A 12,199-nucleotide genomic window follows, 5' to 3' on the forward strand; every position below is an offset into this window, starting at 1 on the left:
TGCATGCTGTGTGGGTCCAGCAGAGCAGCCTCTGGGGATCACCCAAATGCCAAAGGCTGAAGTGAACCTGGGGGGACTGTCTAGTTTAGTAGCGAACACCCCTATTACCTCTGTGTCCCTCAGCCACTCATCATCTGAATCAAACAAGCTGTCAGAGAGCAAAGACCAAGAGAACAACTGTGAAAGGCAAAAAGAAACCAACACTTTACATCCTAATGGGGAATTCCCTATCAAAAGCGAACCCACTGAACCTGTAGAAGAAGAAGAAGAAGATACGTATTCAAATGAACTTGATGATGATGAGGTATTAGGTGAACTAGCAGATAGTATTGGTAGCAAAGATTTCCCTCTCTTAAACCAAAGCATTTCTCCTTTATCATCCAGTGTGCTAAAATTTATAGAAAAGGGTACCTCTTCCTCCTCTGCGACTGTTTCCGATGACACAGATAAGACAAAACAGACTGCTGCACACAGACATAGTAGCAATGTTAGTAGTAACTATAGCATTAGTGGCAAGGACTTTGCAGATGCAAGTGCCAGTAAAGACAGTCCCACAGCTCTTCATCCAAATGAAACAGTGAGAGGAGATGAAGACAGTTCTGTTACTCCTCACCAGCACAGCTTTACACCTAGCACACCAAGTGCAGGTGACGGCTCACCAGGAAGTGGCATTGAGTGTCCCAAATGTGACACAGTTCTGGGGTCTTCACGCTCTTTAGGTGGTCACATGACCATGATGCATTCTCGGAATTCATGCAAAACTCTCAAATGTCCCAAATGCAACTGGCACTACAAATATCAGCAGACCCTAGAGGCCCATATGAAGGAGAAACACCCTGAGCCTGGTGGTTCTTGTGTTTATTGTAAGACTGGACAGCCTCACCCCCGGCTTGCCAGGGGTGAAAGTTACACTTGTGGCTATAAACCCTTCCGTTGTGAGGTTTGTAACTACTCTACAACTACCAAAGGCAACCTCAGTATTCATATGCAGTCAGACAAGCACCTAAACAACGTTCAAAATCTTCAAAACGGGAACGGCGAGCAGGTGTACGGTCACACAGCCCCGCCAGCCAACACTGCCCTCAGCGGCTGTGGGACACCATCTCCATCTAAACCAAAACAGAAACCCACGTGGCGCTGCGAGGTTTGCGACTACGAGACCAACGTGGCGAGGAACCTCCGCATTCACATGACCAGTGAGAAGCACATGCATAACATGATGCTCTTGCAGCAGAACATGAAACAGATCCAGCACAACCTGCACTTAGGCCTTGCGCCTGCCGAGGCAGAGCTCTACCAGTACTACCTAGCCCAGAACATAGGCCTGACTGGAATGAAACTGGAGAACCCAGCAGACCCGCAGATGATGATCAATCCATTCCAGCTTGATCCAGCAACAGCTGCAGCTTTGGCACCGGGACTTGGTCAGTATCTCTTTGTCTTCTTGAGGTAGTTTGTCACTTACGATTACCAGAGCTGCAGTGGAAGACAAAAACCTGTTGTTCTGTTCGTCATCTTGCATCGAGTTCTGTCTGTAAAAGCTAAATTAGTCATATACTAGGTAATAGTTGCAGGAGTGATGGGAGCATTGTAAGTTCAACCAGAAAGAGGTTAAGGAGTTCCACCTGCCTCTACTTTGGCCCCCTGACATGGTTGCATCCTTGCAATCCCATTTTTCTCTCCTCCACCCATGTGTGCAGGGTCCACAGGTAGAGAATGAAATTAATTGATCACATAATGAGGTGCTATCAAATTAACAAACTAGAAAAGATAAAGACAGCTCTGTTTTCTTCAGTTTTTAATTATCTGAATAGGTCAACATTTTCCAGCAAGAATGCAATCTTTTCTTTTTTACCTGACAATGCCCCTTTATAGTTAGCAAATTGTCTGTATTCCAAGTGTAAGAGAAGGGCAAATTGGAATCAAATGCTCATGTGTGAGTAGTGTACTGTGAATCTGTTACCTAATGGTACAGACTTGTACTAAAAAGAGTTCTCAAAGTTTGTTAATTTGTAATGTTTCCTTTTGACGTACCTAAATTGTACCCATGTTGTTCACTGGGTATATTTTAAAATTAGGAATGCTGAGATCTGGTACCAAAAGTGGCTAAGTTAGTATAGATATTCTTAACCTAATTACTGTATTGTAGATATACATATATATATTGACCTACCTCTAGCATCATTTAAAGGATATAACAAAACTACAATTAGTGCTGTGTAAGTTAATCTTGCCTTTTAAGTTACAAAAGCATTGCTGTTTTGTTATTTTATTGATCAACTTTCATGCCTTTGAAAATACAAATTCCAGAATGACATCATGCCCAGTAGGAGTAATTAAAGCTATCTGATGAGGGAATTTAGAAGTTGAAAGGGATGATTGTAATTGATCCTGATTCAATCCTATTACAGCTTTTTATAGTTTAAGCTCTAGAGAAAGCAAACTCCTTGTCAAGGCTTTATTTTACAGATTCCTTTGTGTGTGCTGTGCTTGCTGGTCTCTACTTTCCCTTTTAATTTTTTTTTCCTGTAGTAAATAATGAGCTGCCGCCTGAAATCCGGCTTGCCAGTGGTCAGCTAATGGGTGATGACCTGTCCCTCCTTACTGCAGGAGAGCTGTCACCTTATATCAGTGACCCAGCGCTGAAGCTATTCCAGTGTGCTGTTTGCAACAAATTCACCTCTGACAGCCTGGAGGCCCTAAGTGTGCATGTGAGCAGCGAGCGCTCACTCCCCGAAGAGGAGTGGAGGGCTGTAATTGGAGACATCTACCAGTGCAAGCTCTGTAACTACAACACTCAGCTCAAAGCGAACTTCCAGCTCCACTGCAAGACTGACAAACATATGCAGAAATATCAGCTGGTGGCTCACATTAAAGAAGGCGGCAAAACTAATGAGTGGAGGCTGAAGTGTATTGCCATTGGCAACCCAGTTCACCTAAAATGTAACGCCTGTGACTATTACACCAACAGCGTGGATAAATTGCGCTTACATACTACCAATCACAGGCATGAGGCAGCCCTGAAACTCTACAAGGTAAGTCTGTGACAGCACCTCCAGCCAGCACCAAGTAGGCTGGGAAATTAACCCTTTCAGTGCTCATCAAACAGGACTTCGAATAATTAGGAGAGTAAATGTTTATTGAACATGCATATAGTCAAACAAAAACTGCAGGTTCATCAGGGAGGAGTGCTACAGATGAGTGCTGCTGAGTCACCTGGGGGTCATTTAGGATGCACTTTCTGCAAACACAGGGTCCATAAGTTGGGGTTTTTTTAAAAGTTCTCGTGTAATAAATGACTAGAGGTGTTTTACATCTCTCATAACCTTTTCAGACTTTGTCCATTACATTTTGATCAGAAGCTTGAGAGAGATTATGGAAAATGATGATTTTTCCATACCGTGCATAGGGAAAGGAGATCACTTTCTGGCATATGTATCTGTTTGCAACCATAATGTATCACAGCCAAGTTATTTTACATTGGTATTTTCAGTAAGCACATGCAATATGCCACATTATTACAAAGGGTATTCAAAAGTAAGCACTGTCATCCTTTTGTCTGCTCTTCTTTTCCAAACCAGTAATGATTTTTCACAAACATGAAAGGGTGTGGTGTAGATAAATATGTTAGTAGAATGGCAACTATATTTTTATCTTTACTGGAAAAAACTATGTGGATATAATGAATATGTGGGAGTGATGAATACCATTTATTACACAACTTGTCATGACTTTTTCCAAACCCTAATTATGGGGTAACTTATTTTCTGCAGTGTGTTTACTGGATTGGCTTGATTGTCTTGGTTCATGTACAAAATATAACACATTCATTTCCAAGATGAATAACTTTGTAACTTATTCAAAACTTCTTTTGTCTAGGGGATATAAAAATTCAGAAAATATTGCAAACCATTAGTCACTGTAACAAGCTCTAAATATGATTAGAAAATCCATTTTGCAAGTGTTATCTATTGATTTATACTAGAAATCTGTGATAACTAAACTATCAGGAGTCATCTGCTGATTACAGCAACTATGCTGGTTTTCTAATCATGTTGAAAACCTCTACATCCAGAACAAATACAGAAAAGTCTCAGCAGACCTCTAGTTTAAGCAAGAAATAACATTCTTCTGGTATTCAACCATGTTCAAATGGTTGGTCTGAGCTAACACACGCTGCACAGGCAGAAACATAGATTTTCATTTTATAACCTGATTGTTGCAACCTTGGTGTATGTGCTGTGAGCAAAAATGGCAGTAACACAAGTTTTGGTCTATTATACTGTCCCACAGTGCTGGCTGCTCTGCTAATTTAATTAGATTTAATTTCATTTAGATTGCATTTTTCCTTAATTCTAGAGGGTGATATTTTTTGCTTTTCTTTTTTTTTAACACCCACCATCCTGTTACAAAAAGTACAAAAAGAGCTGAGATTCTAGTGACACAGTTAGCCTTCTTCAGCAGCAAAACTCCCTTTAGAAGTTCCTGCTTCCATTCATCTCTGAAGCTATTCTTTGCTCCCTCCTTTTACACTGTGCAGCCACACTCTAAGTCAGGGGTCTTTTTTAAAAAAAATTTTTTGGTCCCCATCAGTTTTTTGGAGTGTTAACCTGTGTTATTTCAATTATTTGTTTTATAATGGCACCATTCAAAGAAATACTACTGCAAATGGTGCCACAGTTAGGAATGATGGAGTAGGAGAAGGGAAGGCAGAAGGCTTCTCTCAGATAGCTCTTCTTCACTGCCAAAGCTTCTGAGACTGTTGAAAATAAGATGCCAGCTGCTAATTTTTTAAAAAAAACTATAGTCACAAGGTACACAAACTATGTACTCAAAACAGTACTGTCTCTTCACTCATTCAGCCTGATCCCTTAGAGAAACCTTCATCAAATATGTTTGGGTTTGCAGCATGTCCTACAAAATATTTGATATGGGATGCTGTGGGAGAGAGTATCAGCTCTTGGCCCTCATCACTAAGAACATCCTGCTGCTGAATCTGCTTCTTTGCCAGATCCTGGTTTGTTAGATGGAGCAGTTCAGTAGCACCTGTGTAGTGCAGCTATCATACACAGTGAGGGACCATCACTAGCCTTTGGAGCTCAGTCCTTGAATCAGCTGAGGGCATCCCAGTGGAAACGGAATCCACAAACTCCCAGATACCCTCTAGGCTTCATGGCCTAAGTAGGACAGTTGAAAGTGTCTGGCTACTAACCATAGGGTTCCAACTCTGCTGACGGATGTATTTTTAAAGGACTTGTCCCTAGGATTGCTAGTGAGTATCTTAGCTTTTTAAAATGTTTCTGTCCCTCATGACTTCTTAGAGAAGCTTGGAAATTTGAACTTCACTAGGTTTAATGAATCTCAGAAAGCAGATAGCATATACACACACATACACTATTTTTATATAATTTCATTTTAAGGTTAATTTGAAGGAAAGTGATGTCACATTTCAAATATCAATTGGAATATTAGTATTATTTTTTAAGATTTGGGGTTGGCATGAAGTGCTACTATGTGTCCCAAATGACCAAAATGTTCTGGACGTGTGTGCTCTATAACAGAATGTCATGCCTTTGTACATCACCCAGAAAAGTTTACTCTTAGTTTTAAGCGTACATTCAGGCCTCAAGGTGGAAATAAATATGGTTTTGAAAGTCTGTTAAGTTATCTGCTAGCAGCTTGATAGTTTTGTCATATCTTGGTGAAGCTGTTGACACCAAGAGAGTTGTAAACTTTTTTTCTCTTGATACATCAGATAAACTTTTAGAGCACCTAAGGAAAAAAATAACATTAATTTGTATGAATAATAGATACATGCCTTGGGAGCGATATAGAATATTCATGAATTGTGTTTATATTCAAGCATCTCCTCTTAACTGCTTTAAAATTAAGGTGCTGTGAATATGGTTTGGCAATAAAAAGTTTAATACTAAAACCATCTGAAAGCACAGAAAAAGAATCTGTGACTTTGTTCCTTTGCTTTGTCAAGTACCTCAAAGTTTTCCTTTAGTAGTCATTTATATTTATTTAGATGTTATTGTTTTGTGAATTTTCTTTTATAAATGTTGCCGTAACAGCTTGATTTTTCTCCCTGTGCTTAACTATTGATGGAATAAAAGGGTTTCTTTTCATAGTCATAGCTTTTAAAGCGACCATGAACATCAGAGCTTCTCTTCTGAAGCTGTATAATTTTAGGCAGTACGGAAATGTCACTTTTAGAGTTAGATTCTAAATGTGGCAAAGTGGAACCTTTAGCTGTTTTCTAAGTTATTTAAAGAAGAAATGGCCTGGTTGTTCCTTACAGAAGTGCAGTATTCAAATGGTGTTGGTAATGTGGCTGCTAGGAACCAGAACAAAGACGGCCTTACCCTGAGTGAACTCAGCTTGGCCTCAATGAATTTCCCAAAGACTTACTTTTGGAATTGTGGAGCTTGATATTAGCAAATTAAACCACAGAATAGTTGCAAGTTCTTGGCAGCATCCATCAAGAAGCATTCAGTGACTCCACATGTAAACAGAGAAAGCTTCTATAGCAAGAGACTGCATTTCCATTCTGCAAGAGGAAGCATTCAGCTTCTGCAGATTTGGGAAGCTGAGGCAGGATGGTGATCTGTCTCTGTGGATGTAAAATACATATAGCTGGAACTGCTCTTAAGGCAGCCATTTTGTAGCTTAGTCAAATAGCTTTTGATTCAGGGAACTGCATATATCATGTCCTGTGCTCATAAAATAGTTTCCAAATACTTATATTAATAAATAAATAAGTATAGGGTAGCCTTTTTGTGAAGTAAACTGAGATGGCTGAAAAGAAAATTTACTTAACCAAATAACGGAATGACGATCAATTTCTAATCACAAATAAATATTTGAAGTTAGTCTACCAAAAATATTATTCAATTACCTGATAATACCTTCAATAGTCATTGCTTTTATATTGTATATTTACTGCAGTTTACATTGTGTATGCAACTATTTAGGAGCTCAGAGAAAGTAACAGGCAGCAGTTAGCAGACTAATATTCAGCTGAGCGAGAACTACCTTGGTTTTCCCTTTATTGACAAAATACTGATCCACAACACTATGACTTTTAAATGCTATGATTTTTTTAATGCTATGATTTTTAAATTTTGGTAGATCACTTTACCTCCCATGTTCTCAAGTGGCAAAGATATTACCCAAAAGGAGTGACCTGATTTCAGTTTAAGAAGGTTAAAGGTTAAAGGTTAGCTCAAAAGCATCATCTGCCTAGCTGCTTAACTTTAAACTGATCAATTTAATGAAAATCTGTTTTGCAGATGGTGTCGTAATGTCTTTGGCAGGATTTAGGGAGCTTTAACATTAGACGTATGCTAGTAAAAATTATTTCTTTATTTGACCAGAACAACACCTTTTCTTTTATGTTTTAAGGTAAAAGGCATGTGGGATATGGTATTTTGGCAAAGGACCCAGAAGCAGAAAGTGTTGATGGTCTTTCCATATGGGCTCAAAACCAGAATACCCTTATGCCTATTGCTAACGATGACTCAAGAAACAAACAAAGCTGTATTCATTTTTTCACCATAATGTTTTACTTTGAACCCATAAAAAAGCATTTCAGTCAGACCTGTCCTTGAAAAAGGTTTGTCTTCTTTGCCTAGGGTGGAATGCAACAGCATTAACTTTTTTAACCTGGCAGGGCACACCGATTGTCTCTTTCAGACCTTGTATTTGTAAATCAGAAGTATTCTTTTCCCTACTCACAAACCAAGCAGTAATTGTGTTACTTAGCTGTAGATACTATAAATTAGAAGGCAAATTAGTCAATCCAAATGGTAAGTTTTATCTGATGGAAGTTGTCTGAATAAACAAAGAATTAGATCCTTGGGAGTGTAAAGCAGAGCTTTGTGTTTATGTCTTCTGAGAATCAAGCCCTCACAGTTTTTGCCAAGATAATTAAGTTTCAGCACAAGCACGTCTTTCTATTTTCAGATGTATGCAATTCAATAGGAATTTCTTGGGCTGCTAATGCAATACTATTATATGTTAGCTTTGTAATTAGCTAGGACTCTATCCCTTTGCCGAAATGCATTGTAATATTACACACACAAGCATAGTTTGCATGTAAGCAGTTATGAAAGTGGTGCCCTTTGTTTCATATTGACCTTCCAACTTATTTAAAGGAGAGTTTACAATGAGCCTTTGTTTTGTCCGCAAATGATCATAAACAGCTTTCTAAAGAGCCCAATAAAATGAGATAATCACAAATGTATAACATCACATACTGAAAGGGTGGAAGAACAAACGGGGCTTTTACTATATTTTATAGGATGGATTTATAATCTGTTCTTGGGTCACTTAGGGCCAAGAATTTTCATGGTCAGCTGCTTGGTCCTGCTAGCTAGCATCCTCTCCAGGAAGGGCAAATACCGTGCAGCACCTGCTCTTCAGCTGGGGCTCTGCATTGCTTTTTTTAAAGTGAGGTGTCCACTTCTCTGCTGGTTCAAAGTCAAAAGCTTAATCAGACCAGCTTTTTTTCTGCATCTGTCATCAGTGAAGCAGAATAGTCTGTCTGGATTCCATAATGCTGTTTGCATATTTGGGTTTTAAATCAGCCAGGAATATTGAATGCTTTGCTCATCTTTATCACGTGCAGGAGGCACAAGTGGGATTTCGTCCTTAGGTAACTTTTAGTGTAACAGTTCCCCAAGGAACACTGCTTGGTTTTTTCTCATTATCCTTGTTCTGGATGAAAGCATTGTTGTTAGGAATTAACAACTGAGGGGGGTGTGAAGTATATGCATATGGGGACAAATGGACTAACAGCCCAAATTACTTTATTTGCTTTACTCTGTTTGGCATGAAGTGTTGGTACTTGATCAGCCTGGAATTAACAGAAAGTCACATTCTTTTCATTTCAGTTGTCTTGCACTAACTTTTTAATATAAAATCAAATATCCTACGTGTATGCCAGTCCAATTATTTAACTGTCATTGTCCCAGTATGATAGTAAAAGAGGTCAGGAGATTGTGCAGCATTGATTTGCATAAAAATCATTGTGGAAAGGAAATTGGAATATGTCTGCACACCTGAGGAGCCAAACCAAGCTTTGCTTGATGTTATTCTTGTTTGTTTAGAAGAAAACTATTTTCAGTGATAAAAGTTATTCTAATTTGTTCCTCAACACAAGCCTCATATAGAGGATAGAAGGTATTTCAATTTTTATAGTCCTTTGAGATTTATGTTCACTTAAGGTTTTAAATGTTTAATGAAATTTAATTTCCACTTCAAGTTTTAGTTACTGTAATTCAGATTATGCTGTTGTGCTTACATGTATAAAGAGAAAGCAGTGTTCAAAGAACGCACTGTGTAGTCACAGCTGTACATACGTTGTGTAGCCATAGCTATAAGTAATGTATATGCTTATATGTACTTGTATACAATATAGACAAGAACATTTATTAAAAAACCCCAAAAAACCCCAAACTAACAAAAAATTATTGCTGGCTGGTAAAACAGCAATTTCAGAACTATTATTTTTTATTATAAATTTAAAATAAAACAGTAGAGAAAACATTTTTACATTATATTTTATGTACATTTAATTTGATATTCAGATGTCTGTCTCTCAGATTGTCCTACATAATGGTCCTTGTTAAAAAATACCATATTTTGTATTCAGCTTAAGGTACACTGCTGAAACAGGGAGGTGTTCTGAAATCATAGTTTAAAGAATCCTCATGTTCTTCCATTGAAATGCTGTCCAGAATCCCAGTCTTTGCACTGTCCTGGGTAAGGGTGTGTGAGGCTGCTCTTGGAAAGGAGACTGTACCAGACTGCTTGCAGTGTGCAGCCTGCCCAGTGGAGCCTGAGCTAGTAGGTCCTCTTGCGGAGCAGGAAAAGTGAGCAAGGAGGAGAGCCAAAGCAGCAGAGAGAGGATCAGCCTCATTTATTCAGTATGCTCAACACACAAAATGGCTGTATAACAGCTATTTTTTGTGCCTGGAGTTCTTTCATTCTGACATTAAGAGAAGTATGTAATTATCTCTGACTGAGATTCGAAGTAGAGATGCAGTGTATAGTGTATGTAAGAGTATTATGTCAGTGTGAGTGCATATGTATGTGTGCATTAATAGATTGCAGCTATGGATTTAGCAGCCACTCCCTCCTGCCCTTGCAAGATAGATTTTCTTGTTACCCTTAGGAGATTTTAGCTGATATTATGCAACTCACTACAGGTGTCTTTTCTAAAATTGTAATTAGTTTGCCAGACTCTCCCAGGTGAGATTTTTCTCCACGCTCTCTTCCACATATTTAAGAATGAGCAGGAAAAAAGAAAAAAAGAGTGAGACATGACAGGAAAGTTATATTTAGACATGGATATGTGTAATTCAGCTTTGCTATTGTTTTTGCTAAGTTATCTAGAAGAAACTTTCCCTTGGTCTATGCATTTATTAGTCCATCCAGACAAAATGCCAGAATTGTGATTTTATAGGAGAGTTAATGGGAGTAAGAACTTATAGACCTCATATGTACAGGACTGAGATTTGAGCTGTTTGATACACAGCCCTTGAGACTGTGTTTGCTCTCTATATATCTATCTTGCTAGATAGACAAATTAATTTTCTGCATTTCTTCTTTTTCTCTCCTTTGGGGTACTACTGGAACAGAAAAGGATGAGAAAGGATAGTGAAGATGCTGGTGTGAAATGCTAAGTAATGCAATTTCTGTTGATTTCAGCAAGAATTGGGCACAATGCAGGAGACATATTTTCTTGGGTAAACTTCCATGTTTATGTTTGTGGGCAAAATGTAATATGGTACAACAGGGAATAGGTATTAATTACATTAAATGTGAGTAGGGGCTTTATGTTGATAAAACATAAATTACAAGTGGTGGCTTGTAATATTTTTCAGTCCTGATGGTTTGCCTGTTAGACTGGTGTACTTAATACAGGCAGATAGTGCAGACTGATGATTATACAACCTCATGCTGATATATAAAAAAAAGTGAAGCTTTGCTAAGAACTTCAAGACCTTTGCTTTGTGGACAGCTATGAAGGAGGATGTCATAGAAATGACCCCCTTGGTCTGGAGCAGAAGGTGCCAACCCTTCAGTACTGAAGCAGACAGATACACAGCATATTGTGCACCATAGCCTCGGGGGAAACTCTATGTTCTACTCTCCTGGTGGGAAGGAAGGCATTAGAATAATCCTTAGCTTTTAAAGGCAAGGGGTATTGAAGAAAACAAAAATTGAGCAAAGGTAGTCCTTGAATGATAAAGTGTGCAGATTCCCATGCCTTGGGCATCCTACTGCAGTAGCAGTTACAATAACAGAAAAAAAAGCTTTTGTCATATACAAGGAGTATGAGCAATACTCCTTGGTTATATGCATGAGTAGGAAACATATCGCTAATGGGAGCTATGCATGGTAATGTACTACACTCCTTCCAAAAGTGGATGTTTGACCACCAGGGTTGCCTAACAAAAAATGTGATTTTTTTCTATTTAAAATTGTTATCCTAGAGTATTAATCAAACCACAACAAAAAATGTGATTCTTTTCTATTTAAAATTGTTATCTTAGAGTATTAATCAAAATATGATTCACATGTGTAAAATACATGACTGTATAACTACTGGTTTATTCCTGGATTGTGTGCAGAAAGCATAGCATATAGGGACAGTATTCAGGGTTCTGCCCAAAGAGGGTGTTTATCTGCAGTCTCTGTTCTCCCTTGTAAACTCTCTCAAAGATGAAGAACATGCACTACTTCCTCGCAGTGCTCCTGGAGAAAAGAACCATAGAGCCGCCTTTACTCATAAAGACAGCACAGAATCTGCTGTTCTGGGAGAGTTTGTACCCCAGCCTTTAACAGAAAACTAGATTACCCTTAGTCAGAGAAAGTTCAAGATGACCCTTTTAAAACAAAGGACAACACTGGAAACTCTTCTTACCAGAACTTTATCAGGCAGTTCCAAAGGTCTATATCTCTTCATTTTAAAGTTGTTGGGCACATATGGAATTTTTCCATTGGCATCATAAGCTTGTGTTTGGATCTATAGCAATCCTTGGGTGAGGGAGGTCAGTTGTCTCCACACAACTTTATTAAAAAGGAAGAGGTTTTCCATGGAAAATCCTAAAATGTTGCAAGAGGCTCAAGTATCATAACAGCTATGATGGATATTATCCTTATCCTAAATTGAAAGCTCCTATTGGTA

At 38.5% G+C, this 12,199-nt stretch overlaps 1 protein-coding gene across 2 annotated transcripts in view; it reads left to right on the forward strand.

Moving 5' to 3' along the window:
• ZFHX4 (zinc finger homeobox 4) overlaps positions 1-12,199 on the forward strand; it is a 149,608-nt gene that overhangs the window by 26,760 nt on the left and 110,649 nt on the right. The window contains exons 3-4 of one of the 2 annotated variants that reach the window (XM_017740474.1): positions 18-1,424; positions 2,533-3,035. In XM_017740474.1, the coding sequence (XP_017595963.1) occupies positions 18-1,424; positions 2,533-3,035 (1,910 nt within the window). Of the gene's footprint in view, positions 1-17; positions 1,425-2,532; positions 3,036-12,199 lie in introns of those variants that run through there. The other variant, XM_017740473.1, reaches the window with a different exon arrangement.

The sequence above is a fragment of the Corvus brachyrhynchos genome, unplaced genomic scaffold (assembly GCF_000691975.1).
Source record: "Corvus brachyrhynchos isolate BGI_N302 unplaced genomic scaffold, ASM69197v1 scaffold227, whole genome shotgun sequence".
Taxonomy (NCBI): domain Eukaryota; kingdom Metazoa; phylum Chordata; class Aves; order Passeriformes; family Corvidae; genus Corvus; species Corvus brachyrhynchos.